At 28.4% G+C, this 19,099-nt stretch overlaps 1 protein-coding gene across 1 annotated transcript; it reads right to left on the reverse strand.

The window, feature by feature from the left end:
* Positions 1-235: 235 nt before the first annotated feature.
* On the reverse strand, positions 236-1,339 carry LOC129914944 (brain acid soluble protein 1-like). The gene has a single exon (XM_055994395.1). It carries the CDS (start codon positions 1,337-1,339, stop codon positions 236-238), a length of 1,104 nt encoding a protein of 367 aa, XP_055850370.1.
* Between the last annotated feature and the right edge of the window lie 17,760 nt (positions 1,340-19,099).

Below are 19,099 nucleotides of genomic sequence, written 5' to 3' on the forward strand. Positions count from 1 at the left end.
ATTTTACAAATAAAATGTCGCTCTATTTTTGTCCTTCTTATAATTTTTTTTTTTTTATATAGCAACAGTTAACTTTATACGCGAGTGTGAGTGTGTGTCTGTGTGTGAATATAAAAATTTTGAAATTCCAATCCACTTAAATTATAAAAGTCAACTTCACAATAATTTATTGAATTTATTTTTACCTAATTTTTATTCGGACCTTAAAGTTCAATTTTTTTTTTCAAAAAATAAATTAATTTTCACTCTTTACTACTTCAGATGATTTTTCTGTCGCTTTGCTAACTTCTTCAGCTTTTGTGGTAACAGCTTCAGATTCGATGGGTTTGGTGATTTCTTCAACTGGTGCAACAGGTACTTCTTTGACAATATCGATTTTAGCGTCAACAGATGAAGCAGCTGGTTTGACTTCTTCAGAAGATGGTGTGACAATAATGACCTTTGGGGCAGCTTCTGTTGTAGCTGGGGAAGAACTTTCTACTTTAACTTCTGGTTTAGCTTCAGGTTTAGCTTCTTCAGCAGCTGGTTTCTTGACTTCAACAACTTCTTCAACAGGAGTTGATGGGGCAGCAATACTATCTGCAACTGGGGCAGCAGCTTCAACTGGCTTAGCTTCAACAGGCTTAACTTCAACTGCAACAACTTCAACCTTTACTTCCTTTTCAGAAGCTGCTGGCTCAACGGCAACTTTCAACACTGATTCCAATGGCTCATTTTCAATTTCCTTAACAACTGGAGCTGATTCAGCAACTGCGGCTTGTTCAACAGCAGCTTCAACAGCTGCAACCAAAGGCTCAACTGTATTTTCAACAACAGCTACTGCTGGTTCAATGGCTACCATAAGTTCAACAACTGGAGCTGGAACAATAACTTTGCTACTTTCAGCTGCTGCTGCAATAGCTTCTACAACTGGAGCTGGAGCTTTGATTTCTTCGCTGCTTTCCTTACTTTCCTTAGATTCCTTAGATTCACCAGATTCGACCGAACTGCTTTCATCCTTGCTCTTGTTTTCTTCACTGCTATCAGCCTTGGCAACAACAACAACTGGAACAGCAGCTAAAACTGTCGATTCAGTCTCCTTTGGCTTTGGGGCTTCAGCTGCAATTTCTTCCTTAACAGCTACAACTGGAACATCAACAGCAGCAGCGGCAACTTTGTCCTCACTTGCAACAACTGGTGACACAATTTTGTCTTCAACCTTTGCTGCAACTGCTGCTGCTCCTGGTGCTGCAACAAGTGATGCTAATAGTGAATCCTCCAAAGGACGACTTTGAGCAACTGCCAGCAATAAGCCGAAAACCGCAACAACAAATACAATTTTATTTTGAGACGACACCATTTCGATCGATCGAGCGTACCGTTTGACTACGACTTTAAAACTGTTTTAGGTAGCAATATGCTTAAGAAAAGTCCAATATTTTGTTTTTCAACCGGTTCTCATTGACTTCGAGCCAGAAACAGAAACAGAAACACCAAACCAGAAATATATAAGAAAGAAGTATAAGAAGGAAAAAAATCGACTTGGACTTGGGAAGTAGTAGAAGAATACTTGTTTGCCTAGGCAAAAAATTGCATAATACATGAAGCATTCTCTTTTTGGATCGCGTTTTTATACACAAAATATTTCTCAGATCTCCAACTTCACAGACTTGGAATACTGATTTATATATATGTATAAAAAAAAGATACAAATATAAAGAACTTGGATGTATCTGTATATAATATACATAGAAGTAGATATCTTTGGTTATAGTAATGACATCTCGAGAAGAATTTTTTTTTTTTTTGTTGGATTTGAAGTTATAAACCTGTGCGCATTGGCCGATTGGCTTTAAAGCGGGACACTTGTACATAAGAAGTCCATTTGATTTCTTGTTTAGTTATGGCTGATTTGTTGTTGTTTTTTTTTTTTTTTTTTTGTTAGTAGTTAATTGGTGTGTGAGTATGGTGGGTCTGCAGCGCAGGCTTCTACTACATACCTACCTACACACTTATTGGAAGTATGTTAAGGTTTTACGAACACGAGATGATACTTCTTGATACGCTCTATTGGTAGGTAGGTATATGATAGGTGGTCAATAAAAAAAAATTGTATAGGTATGACACATGAGATGCTTTAGTTCTTGGAATTTTTTTATGATGATTATTATTTTTTTTTTTGTTCTTCTGTCTCCAGATTAATGGCGGGTATATTGAACTTTTTAGATAATCAAGTTTTTTGTTCTTTGTTCGAAATTATTTTTGTATGTAGGGGGTTTTTAGTCTTTTTTTTGTGAAGAAAGAAAGTTGGTTAAGTTTAAAAGATTGATGTTAAGTCGATTGGTTTTTTTAAGGTATGGAAATGAGAAATTACACTGAGAGAAAAAGTTTTTGTGAAATAAGAAATTGAACTTCTGTAAGATGTAAGAAGTTTATTTAAGTTAGTACAGAAGCTCTTTAAGAAAATAATAACTAAAAAAAAAACGAAAACAAAAACAAAAAAATTCATGTGAAGTGAAACCTTAAAAAATCATTTTTCTTGAAAAAATTTGCAAAAAGTATAAATATAATTTATTCAAAATAACCATTTTTCATGAAAAAAGCAAAAAAAAATGTTTTTTGTCTTCTAACACCATTTTTTTTAAATTCTAGATATATCATCTAAAAGCTTATTATTTCACCTTTTATATGACGCTTCAATCATATTTCTACGATTTCTACAAAAGAAGTAAGAATTTTGTAAAGCCAACCATGTCGAAATTTGAAACTGACGGTACTTCCTACACTGGTGGCTGGTCATTTGCAACAGATCTCCTCAGGTGTTTTGAGGTATTTTTCAAGTTTTTCAATTTAATATTATGTAACTTGTGGAGCACGTACCGTTATGTGTGTTATATCAAAAGTAAGGTAGAATTATGAGCATGCATATTAAAGTTAAATAAAAATTTTATGTGGTCTAGATAAAAAGGTATAACTAGTCTAGAAAAAGAACATCTTTTCACCGATATCTCAGGATTTTGAATATGTAATTAAATGAAGTTTTGTACAATAAAAGTTTATTTTATTACCTACCCACAGTATAAATTTCATTCATCTATCTATTAAAAAAGAAAAGTTATAATTGATTAATTTTTACTGTCGCTTTTTCGTTTCATCTTGTTTCAAATCACTACGATACTACAGAATTTTAACTTCAACAAGGTAGTTCACAATTTTGGCCTTTATGGAGAGCCATATGAGCAATTATGCTTCTAATAATATCCTTTTTGCCAAATTATGATAAGTAGTGCAGAAATTTAAAGAAATATACTACATGCTCCCATAACTTTATCTTTTTTTTTTAAATTTAAATTTTAAACGCAACTTTGGAAATTAACAGATCATCAGAGAGGTCACTTTGGTCCTTTTTGCTCATACGAAACATAAATAATTAAGTATAACACAAACTCCTATGTTCCACATTTGGGTTTGCAAAAACTTTTAACTAAGTCCTAAATTCCACTATGTTGACCATAAATAAGGGAGAACAAATAGTAGGTAAAGTAAAAGTTATGTTTATGTTCTTTTTAAGGACTTTTCTTTTGACCCAAAGATACCGCTTACAAGTTCTTTAGCAACTTTGGCACTACCCCCTTATTTGCAGGAAACAACTCGCTTCAAAAATCGCAAAAACCGTAACTGACTCACTGACAGATCATCAAAATTATGGAGAACTTCCCGATACCGTGGAAACTTGAAATCTTACACGGTGATAGGACTTGTAATGTATACAAAGGAAAAAATCGAAAATTTGAGATTTTCAATTCAGGGGGCGTGGCATCCACCCATTTCCGCTGAACTTTCATCAAATATTAACAGCACTTCTGATTATCGTAGAATCTTGAAATATAGTAGAATGGTAGAGCTTGTAGTTAATACAAAGGTAAAAAATTAAAGTTTAAAAATTTCAGCCAGGGGTCGTGGCTAGTGATGGGAACTACCGAATAAAAACTATCAAACTATCGATAAATATAAAATATTCATTCATTCGATAGTTTAAAATCATTCATTCATTCATTTAGTTACTATTTTCATTCGAATAGTTTTTTCGTTCGATTGTTTTTTATTCGATAGTTTTTTCATTCGAATAGTTTTTTCGTTCGATAGTTTTTTATTCGATAGTTTTTTCATTCGAATAGTTTTTTCGTTCGATAGTTTTTTATTCGATAGTTTTTTTATTCGAATAGTTTTTTCAAACGATAGTTTTTTCATTTGAATAGTTTTTTTTATTAGATAGTTTTTTCATTTGAATAGTTTTTTTTATTAGATAGTTTTTTCATTTGAATAGTTTTTTCAAACGATAGTTTTTTCATTTGAATTTTTTTATATTCAGTTACTGTTTTCTTTCAGTCTATTAGATTGTTTTTGTTTTTATTCAGTCATAATTTTATTTCTCTACTATTTTCTTTTTTCTCTTGATTTCACAATTTAATTGTAAATAATTTTATCTGCATTTGAAGGAAGGACTGAAGAAAGATGAATGATGATACACATATTGTGTGATCTTAATATTTTGCAAGTTTTTCAGGACTGAATTTATGTGTTTTATGCTGGAGTGCCCATATTTTCAAAATAAAGGCGGTAAAGAAGAAATAGAAAGGCGACAAGATGCATGAAAAGAATAGAATTTATCTGTCGGTCAGTGTGGTATCATAAAAAAGTGACAAGAGAGAAAAAAATAACTCTTTGACCTGGAAAGCGGAACATGTTCATTGTTCAGCCAGTGCATAGTTTATGATCCTAATTAGTGGGAAAACCCATCATTTCAATCGCTTGACGAGACATGGCGCCGGAAGAAGCAAAACATTCGCGCACGCACAAACAGCAGGTATCTGTGTCAACAAGTGGATTTTGTAAAGGGTTGTTAATGGGTTAGACAAAAATATGATGCAACTGTCTGGTTGGTTTGGATTATTGTAGGTATATACTTCTGATATTTGCAATTTTGCATGTGGACGAGCAAAAATAGAAAGTGTAAGAAAGGGAAACAAATCCTTTCCATAATAATATTTTGTTTCTTTTTGTGCGCAAATGTTTTGCCTCAGTGTGGGTTTTCCACTGATTTCGTTTTAATTTAAATCATATCATATTTTAGCAAAAATTGGGCTATCTTTTTGCAACATAGAAGAAATTTAGCAACAACCATCTTCCTTTCTGATTCAGTACTTGTTATTTTTTATTTAATGTAACCTCAGTTGAGAAATAGTATTTAAATTCTAGTTAAAAAACTGCAAACAGTGAAATAAAGTATGTCCTTTACAAGGTCAATATATTTTATTCGATAGTTTTTATTTGATAGTTTTATTCCATAGTTTTTATTCGAATGAATGAATGAATGAACTATTCGATAGTTCAAATCATTCAGTTACTAACTATCGATAGTTAAAATCATTCGATAGTTCCCATCACTAGTCGTGGCAACCGCCCATTTTCACTGAATTTTCATCAAATATAGAGATTTTCAATTCTACAGCCATACCTACCTTGCAAAAAGTAGTGAAATCACAACAAAAACATTACTGTTAAAAAAGAGCCAAGTTCTCCTATGTTGAAATTATGCAGGCACAAAAAATATTGAGATGTAAAAGTGTACCAAGTTCTAAAGTTTGGGTTCAAATTCGTATCAATAAAATTTTGATTGTTTACTTTTCAATTTTTGAAATAACTTTAAAAACCGGTAATTAAAAGGAAAATTTCAAGAGAACAGTCAAGTTGAACCCAAACTTTAGAACTTGGTACACTTTTACATTTCAATACTTTTTGTGCCTGCATAATTTCAACATAGGAGAACTTGGCCCTTTTTTGTAAAAGTAATGTTTTTGTTGTGATAGAAATTTACATGCTTTGATTTACATAAGCCATTTTTTTTTTTGAAGCACTGTTCATTATTTTATTTTAATATTTTCCATACCTATGTCGACACACAAATACATTTACAGAAAAAATTCTTCAAATAATGTTGTTTATTAAATAAAACACATAATTTTTTTACGCTTTTAACTTTTTTCCTGCACAATCTTTGAAACATAATAAAATTGTTGCATTTTTATTCCTTAATTTTCTTAAAACAATTCGAATTGTCTGTCTGCCTGTCAGTCTGTCTGTTTGTAAACGAAGCTACAGCCTAAACGGATAGACTGATTGATGTCAAACTTGGTATATAGCGTTATTTGGCGATTCTATAGAGATGTTTTTGGAATTAATTTTTTTGGACAACAAATAACGGTACTTGTCATATACCAATTTTAGTAAAATTGAAATATCTCAAAAACGGCTCCAACGATTTTGTTAAAAAAATTCAAATGTAAGTTTTAAGAGAAGGTCTATCTTTCAATAAAAAAAAATTATTTTGAAAATCATTATTAACGGTACCTGCCATAAAACCGTTTTTTTTAAATATGATTTACTCCGAAACTACTTATTCGATTTCAACGAAACTTTTTGTAAAAAAGTATTTATATAACTATAATAAAAGCCAAAAATAAAATTTTGAAAAAAAATAATTTTTGGATTTTTATAAAAATATTGAAATTTTTTTTTGAAAAATCAAATTTTCGCAAACGGGACATTGGAATTTTTTGAAATTTTGTTTTTAGATGTTGATCAGTGATAACTACAAAATGGCATACCAATTTTTTTTTTTAACTTTTTTTCCAAAAATTTATTTATAAAAAATTAGTTTTTTACGGCTCTAACGATTTTGAAAAGTTTTTTTTCTAAAAATGCACCTTAATATATCAAATAAAACTGTATACTTGTTTTGGAGGGCAATTTGATTTCAGATTTTGTTTTATTTTTTTTAAACGAATTTTTTTTTGTACCTATATAGTACCTACATTTCCCAAATTTCTATATAAAAAGTCTTAAAAATTTCAGCAACTTGAACTCTAAGAGCAAGTTCGTGCGATCCAGTCGTGCATTTTATTTGAAATGGTAAAAAGGCGTAAAAGAGACATGGACGATTTTTTTTTAAACGTGAACGTTTAAATAAATTTGTTGGATTTTCTCATCATCGTTATGTTTATTGCGATTACGAGAAAAGTTAAAAATATAATCAACAATATCTTCTGATAAATTTAGACATTATTTCTTCATCTTTAAAATACCTACTTACCTCTGGCATTTGGCATTCCCCATATCTAAATGTCTGATAAACTTAAATTGTTGCGATTTCTCATTTCTTTGATAATAAGAACGGAACGAGTATTTAAAACTTAACGGTTAATTAATTTTCTCCTACAACAAAAAAATAAAAAAAAAAAATATCGAAAATAATTTTTTTAATTTGAATTTGCTCAACAGAACTTGAAAAGTACTTGTCGAACGAGGAATTCGGAATTTCTAGAATTTGTCAGACGACAAGTCTTTATCATGTTATGAATGGGTTCATCTTTTTAATACTAACTAACGATTGTATAAATTATATAAAGAACAAGTCAAGATAAAGCTACACTCATGAGTATTATTATTATTAATTAATCTACTTTTTGCTAAAATTTCTTAACTAAAACCTGAAAACCTCCCCCGTAAATTTGCAACTGATTTAAAAATTAAATATAAAATTAAAAAAGTATTGAATTGTCTTGGGAAAAGACGAATCATCTAACATCTCACGGTTTAAAACAGGCTCAGATGGAACGTGAACACGAGTGATGCTTTTTCGTGCATGCAGTCGGTTTAAAACTCAAAATGATTCATGCATTTGTATTTCTCCTATACATATAATAAGCGAAACTATTATTTTAATTTTTCGATAACGATACATTTATCGTAAATTTTAGGTACTATAGGGTGGGTAAAAAACTGTTTTTTTTTTCGGATTTCAAATCCTGATAGCGTGGAAAAGTAGAGAATAGTAATGACTAAGATCGGCCCAAAAACCGGAACAAAAAAATACTTCCATTTTTTATTGACTCGTTTTCAAAAAAAATTTTTTCTTCAAAAAATTTGTATTCAAAAATTTTTTTTAAGTTTTTTCAAATACATTTACAAATTTTTTTTGAAAACTTTGGAAAGGTTTATAATAAATTAACTAATCTTTTCTATAGTTTGTTGACATTGGTTGAGCTGTCTGGCCCTGGGTTTGTGAAAATGACTGCAAGGCAGGTATGTACCGATAGTAAAAAATATATATATTTTTTATTACAAAATAACGTACAAATTTATTTGCGAAAACAAACATTTTTTGTAACAAAATCGTTTAAGTCGTTTTGAGAAAATTATTTCTTTTTTTTTTCATTTTGGTCTTAAATTAAAATTTCAATCTCCTTTCAAGGAAATCTCCCAAAACTGATGGCTACAAAGTTAAACGAAAATGAGATAAAATTAAAATCATGATGCATTTCATACTTTTACTTTTGCACCTCACTCCTTCAAAACATTAACCCTTTCGGACCCAGCGTTACTCTCATGTAACATTTTTTTAAAAATTCGTAAAAAATATTAAATTAAACAATCTTTAAGGTTTCGATGGCTTAATTCACAGATAATAATGCCTAGTTACTGGATTATTACAAAAAGTTAGTCAAATATCATACCTTTAATTTTTTTTATCGAAAAAGAGACTGAAATTCATTTTTTTTTTTTTTTGCAAAATTTTTTTTTTTTATATAGGTATATGGTCATAATTTTGAAAAAAAGATTTAAAAAATGTTAATGCAGAAAGTGTTTTGTTTTTTTGCTTAGAAGAAGTAGCATACATTATAGTTTCATAAAAAGTTATTTTCTCAGTTCTCCGACTTTTTTTGGTGGTCATAAGCTGTGCATGTTACTTACATGTAACATGAGAATAACACACTAGTTTTGCTATTTATTATTTTGGAAAATTACTTTTTGCTATTCATAATTCTTAGTTGTGATGTTTTTGACCCGATAATACCGAAAAAACATTTTTTAATATTGATTTGTATAGCTTGGGCTCGAAAGGGTTAATTTGTATGAAAATTCAATAAAAAATAAAAGCAAGCAATTTAAGTTTTGCATGAAAATTCAATGTTCCATGGTAAATATAATTCATTTTTTGATTATTTTTGATTCTCATACGATGTATAAAATACATATGCGGTTCAAAAAAATTCATAAATTTTCCATGTGTTGCAATGGTACCATTTCAAAAGTGTTCTTTCTCGCTATAAAAAAACACCCTTTGACCTGAAATTTTTTGATGGACATATTTTATTATTTTTTTCTATGGTATTAGAAAAGTCCACACTAAATTTTATCAACCTACCACTTTTTTTCAAGGAGTACTTGGTAATATTCTGAATCTTGCTGTTTGAGTAAAAGACAATTTATAAAAAGTGCAATAACTTTTTACATGACGGTCCAGGCATATTGCTATTGGTTTTATTCGATCGGGCGTTAAAAATTAAATCGAAATCATGTATTATATTAATTAAAAGGTTTCATCAGCTATACTATGATATGCAACAATGCGGGTGCAACACAGAAAATCTCTTGTATCTACGCTCCTGGATGGAATACAAAGTGGCCCAATATCTCAAAATAACTCTAATATTGAGTAATACCCATGATATAAATTTCATGCTTTTATCACAAAGTGCACGATTTAGATGCTAAGCCGCCTCACTATAAGGAGGGGTTTCGTGTAGGAAATAAAATACTCGACTGAATCTCAAAAATATTCTTGATTTTATTCTGAACATAAATTTTCTTTAAAATTAGTTGAACTGTTTGCAATATAGTCAGAAATTAAAAAAGGACCAATTGCAGGTTCCCAGGTACCCTTAACCTAAGAACTTCCAAGCTTTTACAACATCGCTTACGTGTCTATGGAAGTGAGTAAGATATTTACCTCCTCCGCTCTTTTTTACTTGCGATATAGGTACTATAGGGCAAGTTTAGGATTCGTAAAAAAAATCGAACTCGAGATAACAATTTTACATGACATTACGATGATGGAGAATGCCAAAAAAGTGGGTCCGGGAGTTCTGTCTGTCTGTCTGTCTGTCTGTCTGTCTGTCTGTCTGTCTGTCTGTCTGTCTGTCTGTGTGTACCTCGAGCTACCGCCTAAACTAATTAAGCGATTTTCTTCAAATTTGGTAGTTAACAGTTTTGGGTGATTCCCTAGAGGACAAATTGAAATTTTTTTGTTAGGACCAAAACTAACGGTACGGTCATATAACGGAAATAGAAAAGTTAATTTTTTTCAAAAACGGCTCTAACGATTTTGATTAAAAATTTCGTGCGAAGTAAAACACATAAAAGCTTTCTTTGGAAATAAAAAAAATATTTTTTCTACCGTTGTTAACGGTACCTGCCATAGAACGGTTTTTTTGTTTTATGAATTTCTTGTAAACGACAAAACAGATTTCAACCAAAATTTTTATACAGAAACCTTTAAACAATCATTTTTTAAAAAATTAAAAAAAATTTCAAAAACACATTTTTTGATTTTTAAAAAATATTTCAAATTTTTTTTTGAAAAATCAATTTTTTGGAAACGGGTTGGTGAAAAATTTTGAAATTCCGTTTTTATGTGTAGATTAATTATTTGTTCAAAATGGCATACCAACTTTTTTTTTGAAAAATGTTAGAAAATTTGTATATATAAAAAATTATTTAAAAAAAAAACGGCTCTAACGATTTTCGAAATTTTTTTTTTTTAAATTCCTTTTTATACAAGAAACAAAATGGCATACTTACTTTTTTGTAAAATATCAATTAAAACTGTATTTAATTATTTAAAAACAGATTTTATATTTTTTTTGCACCATTTATGAAATTCCGTGAAAAAATCAAATTTTCTCTTATTTAGTTATTTTGTTCAAAAAAGCTTTAACATAAGAGTAACTTTTGCCATAAGAGCAAGTACGTGCGACCCCAGTCGTGCATTTTATTTTATATGCAAAAGCAGTTGCAAAAGTATTGGTCTTTCGTAGTTCTTAAACTACTGTTCATAGCACGTACATATGCATTGACAACTTGCCCGTAAAAGTCATAGCTATAAAAAAGGAAATACAAATAAATTCTTCCCACAGAAGTTAGTAGTTGCGTTAAAAGGGAATTAAAAATTTGTTGGAATATTAAAATGTTCCCAATATAAGAACAGGAGATACCTATACCAAATGCGTCTTTGCTTAACATTTAGACAAACAGAAATTCTCTGGATGGCTGATATGCAAGAAATAGTTTTGCAATTCCATGAATTTTAAAGATGCACGTCATATAGTTTTGTTAACAAAAAAATAACTAAAAAGTGCTGTTTATTTAGAGAATGACATTCATTCCTTATACTGTTTATGTTTCCTTTTCCGTTTACTTTTGTTTTTTTTAAGAATTGTTTTATATTTTGCTCTAAACATGAAGTCTAAATTTAGTGTTAAATACTAAGAACCATGAGAAATGGTAATTCTGAAGTATACTAAGTTCGTAGGATAAGCGTGTATTTATTTTTATATTCTTGTAGACTACGCACTCTGTGCGGTTAATGTAAAAAGAAACTGCTTCATAGTTTTTTTTTCAAAAGTGTTATTCATAGCACTGTACGTGGGATGTCCTTGCTCATTATTTTCTTACTGATATCTCTGTTGAAAACAACATGTTCGGCGAATTTTATTTGCATTTGGATTTTTTTTTTCAAATCTTAATGCCTTTCGTCTTCATATCTATTCCAAATATGTTCTTTGTACTAAAACTATAAACATATTCACCAAAAATCAAAATTACTAGATTTTCCCTCAAGAAGCGAAAAGGCTACTGAGATTCTGTTCCTTAAAAGTAATCCACTCAGATTTCTTAACAAAATTGTATTCTTTTCTGACCTCGTTGAAGAGCTTTGACCATTCATTGGCCCCTTATTAACTGTGAACGTGTTTTTGTTGGCCTGAAGTAACCTTCTGGCGCGTGTTCTAAAATTCGAATAATTTTTGACCCAGAAAACTATGTACATATCTTGAATTTATATTTAAAATTCAAATAAGTTTTTATATTTATAATCGAAACCAAAAAATTATAGAAATAAATTTTGAACTCATTGGCTATGATAAATTATACAATTTGTATCTTTTTATTTTGTGTTTTAATTTAAAAGTAAACCAAATCAGAAATCTAGTCTAAATATCTAGATCATTTCCTGATATGCATTTTGACATCGTCCGAATATTGGAAATCAACCAGTTGCAGTAAAAAAAAAATTGTTTTCCTTGAAATTGCATAAATATTTTTGTTAATAACCATGACGAATGTCAAGGCGGATGCAAAAAATTATAATTAAATATTTTTTTTTATTACCAAATTAAATATTTTAATAATAATTATCCCTGCACAAGTATTTTTTTTTATTACTATTTTCTACGAGTATATTTAATAAACAAAAATAATTACAAACAAAACAACAAATAATAATCTTTCAATAAAGTAGTTAATCCTAAATAGTCAAAAAGATTTGTCTGCAAAATTTTTAATTTACTGTCTGTTAAATTATCATTTTTTATTAAAATTTAATCAGATTATAGAAAGTTTTTAAGTAAACAATTTCTATTCCACAAAAATAGAAGATCAACATATTCAATGAGGTATTTGTCAGTCATTTTTTTTTTTTTTTTTGTTTATAATTTTAATTTATTGCAAAGTTAAGATTTTATGACACAAAATAAATTAAAATCACAACAAAAGTGCAAGAATAAAAAAAAAAGACTAAAAGGCGAATTCAAATTGTGGTAACACAGGGTCTTATTGGAACATTACTGCGCCTGAATGAAAAGAATTCTGATTTGAAATACAAAAAATGGACAGAATTATGTTCATTAAACTAAATCTTTTTTGTAGTTATACCTACGAAAATTTTCTTGCAAATTGTAATTAAAAATAAATCGGTGCTCTTTTGTACCTACTGATTTAATTATCACAACAACATTAATTTCAAAGAAGGAGTTAAATATCCTTTCAGACTAATTCTGAATAATTGAATGGAAAACTTCTTGGTAGAGGGACCTTGCCAAACAGATATTTCCTGGATTTTCATTTAATTTTCGGTAAGAATAACGAAAAAGCGAATTGGAAATTAAATTACCAGTAACTTCGTAGTTGGAATAATTTTCAAAAAATAGGACCGCAGATAGCTTGTTGCAATTTAAGGGAATATCAAATTCTGTTTTTCTTTTGCGTAGTTACATGTGCTGATATCTCAAAGAAAAAGCTTGTTTTGACTAATAAAAAAAAAAAAATTGAGATAATTTCCAATAAAAATTTCAAATTTAAATGAAATAATTACAAGTAAAATATGACAAAAATAAAAATCAATTAATAGTAGAGTAACTAAAGCAAATTATTAGGGAACCCGGCCGAACAGCTCTGATTTTGACGATTTTTTTTTTCAAACGTAGGTAATTAAAAATACTTTAAAGTCTATAGATTAAAAATTGCCGGTGTTGCCGTATTATTTTTTAAAATTAAAATTAAATTTTTTTTTAACAAAACCATTTTTTTTGCTTAAATTTCATAAAACAAATGATAGCAAAAGATTCTCTAGGTAATTTAAGGAAAATATATAAAAGGCAGTAAGGGACAATCTTCCATCGTTCAAGCGATAAATGCAATTTTCTAACATTCTGACCTCAATCACAAAAAAAATATTTTGAAAACAACGGCAACACCTACAATATTTTAAGATACATTTTTAAAAAGCCAGAAGCTCATTCTTATCTCTTGAATTTAAATCCACTAAATTTGATCAAGACTTTTTGAAAAAATGGTCCTCAAACTCAGAATTAAAAAAAAAAAATGTTATTAGAAAAATTTAAAATGACTTTTTTCCAAACTTTTTCTAATAAAATATGAATTTATTTAAAAAAAATTTTTGGCCATAAATATTATCAGTTGAATTTCGAAGCAAAAAAGGTAAAATATATCACACTTTTGAAAAAAAATGAAAAATTACTTCAATTTCAATGGTTTTTTTTTTATTAAAACTGAATTTTTGCATTGAAATAATTAATTTTCTCAGAGACTGTGGTAAATAGGAACTTTAAATTTTTGCTATTTAACTTTTAACAGTAAGGGTTATTAAATGAATAAAAAATAATTTTATGTTTAGATGTTGAACTTTAAAAAAAAAATAAGTTACATTTTTTTTCAAAACTTTTATTAAAAAAAGTTCTTCGAAAATAAAATACTTTTTAATTTTTTTCATAAACCGTAATACATATTGACATTTCCTTTTATAATTTAAAATCATAATAAATGCGTCCAAAAAAATTTGAAAATAAATGCATTTTATATTACGACCAAGTTTAAAAAACGACATGTTAAAATTTTTTCAATAATTTTTTTGTTTCAAAAATCTGAGTTCAATTACCATTCTTTCAAAAGCCGTTCATTCAATTAACTTAATTTTAATTTTACATATATTACTAAGCTTCTAGCTTTTAAAAAATGTATATTTGAATATTGTAGGTGTTGCCGTTGTGTTCAAATATTTTTTTTTGTGTTTGAAGTCAATTAATAAGAAAATTGCATCTATTGCTTGAACTATGGAAGATTGTCCCTCACTCCCATATATTTTTTTTCCTTGAATTTCGTAGACAATCTTTTGGCATCAGTTAATTTATGAAATTTAAGAAAAAATTTTGAAAAAAATTTGTTTTTGTTCACAAACATTTTCAATTAAATTTAAAAAATCAAAACGGAAACACCGGCAATTTTAAATCTATAGACTTTAAAGTATTTCTAATTACCGACGTTTGAAAAAAAAGATCATCAAAATCTAAGCTGTTCGGCCGGGTTCCCTAATATTGCCAATTTTTGAGCTTTAGTTACTCCACTATAATACAAAAATTAAATGCTTTTATAGTATCAGCTTTGAAGCAGCTGAGAAGACTTTATGTGAGGAAAAAGTAAATTTTTTATCTTAAAAAAAAAAAAAAAAATTGGTTTTGAAATTTCGAAAACATATTTTTACACGGTTTTAACCCCCAAACGAAAAATGCTCCTTGATTTCTTGTTGAAAATATAATTTTTAAAAAATAAATATTGAAATTCGATAAACCCGTTTTTTGTGCATTCAAATTTTCAAACATTTTTTGAAATGAAAAAAATTGTTTGCTATTAAAAAGAATAGTTAGAAGAGATATATACATTGAACAAGTTTCAAAAATTTTTATTTTTCAAAAAAAAAAAACAGATATTGTTGTTACAATCGTTTTGTTTTAACTTTTTTGTTTTCGTATAAAACACTGAATATTAACGAGTAAATCAGAGAATAAGAAAACGGTACAATTAGAAGAACGGTTCAAAGAATATTCTAAAAATATTTATTGTACTTTAAAAGTACGACCTTAGTTTTAATATAGTATACACAACATTTTTTATCAAAATATCAGATGTATTAAAAATGAATTTTTTTTTGATTATTTGGCAGGTACCGTTAGTTTTTGTACTAAAAATAAAATTTGTTACAATCAACAATTTTAACACACTCTGAAATTGAATTTAAAAAAAAAAAAATTCTTGGCCGCCGTACCACCTCGAGAATAGAATTCTTGCGCGACCTGGTGCTGCGGTGGTGGTGCAACGATTTTTTTTTTCTTTTAAAATGAAAGGGTGCGGCTGTTGTGGTGTAGTAAAATTTTTCATGTGAAATGAAATGGTGCGGCTGTGATGCGGTGGTGCGTGGCATGGCGGAGTCCCATTTTCACTTGGGTCAACATTATCTTTTTCCTCCTTTTTTAAACATATTTTATAAACTAAGTATTTTACACTTGAATATATAATTAAGCGCTTATTATTTTAAAATAATAAAGTGGTAACACTTGGTTACCATAAAAGAAACATTCAATCAAAAATACTGAAATAAAAACTCAAAAGTTGATTTTTTAAAGAACAACATTTTGTAACTGCGGAAAATAAAAAAAAAGATTATCAAAACGAGTATTAAAGGTACCGAATAACTCAAAATTTTCAAATTCCGGTTTGCTATCTTGACTGCGAAGTTTTCTTCGAATCGTCAATTAGAGGAAATTCGAGAAGGTCGAAAAAAAGGGGTCAGCAGGCAAAAAAAAGTTGCATATAGAAATTTTTAAAAAAATATCAAAATCAGTCGAAATTAATCGTATAGAATTGCAAAAAAAATAAGGTATTGAGGAGCATTTCAAGTTTTTTGCTCCCTTTTTCATAAATTTTAACAATTTTTTTTTTAAATTTTCGTTCAATTTTAAGCAATTCTTTCTAGAAACTTGTGTAAACTCTGATTTTGGCTCAAAAATGTTTTTGTTTTTATTTACACCCAGAGAATATGCAGAACATAAGAATATAAAGAACAAGAACTTGTCTTCTGTTAAATATTTTTCTTCCGTGTTCCGCCTAATTAGACTCAAGTTGGATAACTTGATTAGTAATTTTAATAATTTGTACTGCAGGAGCCTGTGGGTAAGATATAAATATTTTTTCTTGTGCATACATTTTTTTCTGTGAAAGTAAAGCTATGATTACACGGTCAACGAAATGGGTCAACGCGTTGACTCTCTGACGTAAAAATGACGTCACAATCTGTCCCAAGAGTGTCACGTCGTGTGATCGTCAACGAAAACTGCTGTCATTGCATTGACGGGTACGATGACACTCGCGTTGACACACATTTTTGGGTCAACGCATTGACTATTTTCGATGACCGTGTTTGTAATTTTTCGACAAAACTTTGGTAATTTTACATTTATATTCGTTCAACAATCTTATCAGCAATTATTTAAGACTTTCATCTTAAAAGTGCATTGCGTATATCTCGAAATTTTTACATTTCAATGCAACCATGTCAAACTAATTTTTGTTTAATTTTTCTATGAGAACTTTTTTCAAATCTCATTTTCTCCGCTTTTTTTTTCAAAATATTTTTGGAAAATTTAAATTTTTGCTTTGTGTCAAACAGTGTGATCAACATAGTTTTGCGAGTCAACGCGTTGACACTGCTAAGTAAACGTCACGTTGACACACCTGCGCGTCAACGTAATTTAGGACAATATTGACGCAATAGTGTCAATCGTGTGATAGTCAATGTTTTAAGCATTGACATTGTGAACGTTGACGGTGAGATGACAGAGAGAATATGGATTTTTTTCTTGACGTCAGAGAGTCAACGCGTTGACCGATTTCGTTGACCGTGTAATCATAGCTTAATACTTTTCATTTTTTCAATTTTTCCTATGATACACTGAGGTAAAAAACAAAACGTAAAATTTAATATTTTCAACGTTGATTTAATATTGAAAAAACTAACATGAAACATCTTTTAATTAAAATTGAAATAACAAATGAATTTTTTTATTTTTGTCTGACTTCAGCTTTTGTTCTATCAATCAATTTCCAACAGTGAACTAGCACTTTGATAAAGCCTTAGCTCATATCTGAATAATATCATTGGTTAAAGTTGTGTGTTTTTTTTTTACTTGTTCATAACGGTACATTTGGAACTGAAATAATAAATAAAGAGACTTCATAAAATAATTTTGAGTAAAAAGGTGTTTTTTCGAAATAAGTCCCAAAGTTCTAGTAGAATATACACGGTTAAAAATTGTGGAGTATTTTTTAATACAGCTCTTGTATTAAAGCAATTTTCAATAGGTACAAAAAATATTACATTTTAATACTTCCAAAATATTAAAATTATTTTTAATCTTTTTTGTATTAAATTTCAATATTTAAGTACTAAGTTTATTTTTTGTAATACAAAAATTATTAGAAAATAACCTCCGTTTGTTAACTTCTAATCTTGTATTGAATTTTAATACCACTGTATTAGATTTTAATATTTTTGTATTACATTTTAATATAATTGTATTAAAATGTAATATAAATTTATTAAAAACTAATATAAAAAGTATTAAATTGTAATACAAGAATATTCAATTTTAATCAAACGACGCCAGCCACAGTACACGTGTCAGGTCTGCCTTTAATTATTATATTTCAATCGCAGTTAATAGGAAATTTTTTTTTTGTTTTAATTTATAAAATGTCATTTGAAAAAATTATAAATTAAAAATAAACAAATTTTCTTCGTGTTTCTTCGCGGAAAATGGTAAATAATTTTTTTAAAATTAGTGGTGTGCGTGGTTTTTTGGTTTTTGTGCGTATTTCGTCGGTAATTAAAATAATTACGGTAGATGACATTGGTCGCCAAATTGATTTTTTCCATATTTTGACAATTTGGCGACCAATGTCATTTCGGAATATATTACCTTTTTATGTTTACTGTCGACGCCAGCAGCCATTTAAAAAAAGAAAAAATCCATTGTTTGAGGCACCTTTTCTAAAAAAAAAAATTAAATCAAAAACTGTAAATTTGTACTAATTTGAAGGCGCTTTGTGTTTTTTTCGAAGCAAAATGCATACATTGCAGATGAATTTTGATCGGCAGTAAGATTTTACATGCCACAGTTTGTGAAACAGATACATAAATAATATCACCATTATTATATTATTTATGTTTATATTTATTTTCAGTTATGAATTTAGGAAAAGAATACTTAACTTTAAATACATTTGGTATTGAATTGAAACATTTTTGTATTGACTTTTAACAAAATTCTTATTAGAAATTAATATATGTAAAAAGATTAAATTTTAATATGCAGTACTTGAAATTTAATACATTTGGTATTAAATTCTAATATAAATTGTATTATGTTTTAATACAACTACATTAAATTTTAATACATTTTGTATTAACTAAAAAATTTTAATATTTGTCATGTATGAAATTTTAATACATTATTTCTGGTGTAGACCTATATGTAACCCAAAAAATATTAAAAAATACTCCAGAATTTTTAACCGTGTACGCATAAGAACTTAATAAATATGAACGTTAAATTTGTCATTTAAAGAAAGGGTGTTTCTTTTTAGCAAAATTCAAGTTATTATTGCTAAAAATCAGTTTATAAAAAAGGATCCGGTAGTAATGTTACAACTCAAGAACCTATGGAGAACTGGAAGCCCTACAATAATTTTTTTTTTTTACTAAAGGGTGTTTTTTCGGGCAAGGAAGATGTTTACATTTTGAAAGAAAATTTTATTGGTATTTTTGGTCCCTTTACTAAAAAAAAAAAAACAAAGTTTCATCCAAAGT

This window comes from Episyrphus balteatus, chromosome 3 (assembly GCF_945859705.1).
Source record: "Episyrphus balteatus chromosome 3, idEpiBalt1.1, whole genome shotgun sequence".
Taxonomy (NCBI): domain Eukaryota; kingdom Metazoa; phylum Arthropoda; class Insecta; order Diptera; family Syrphidae; genus Episyrphus; species Episyrphus balteatus.

What these genes read in the sequence shown, in the direction of transcription:
- LOC129914944 (XM_055994395.1), bottom strand. Translation starts at nt 1,339, where the DNA reads ATGGTGTCGTCTCAAAATAAAATTGTATTTGTTGTTGCGGTTTTCGGC.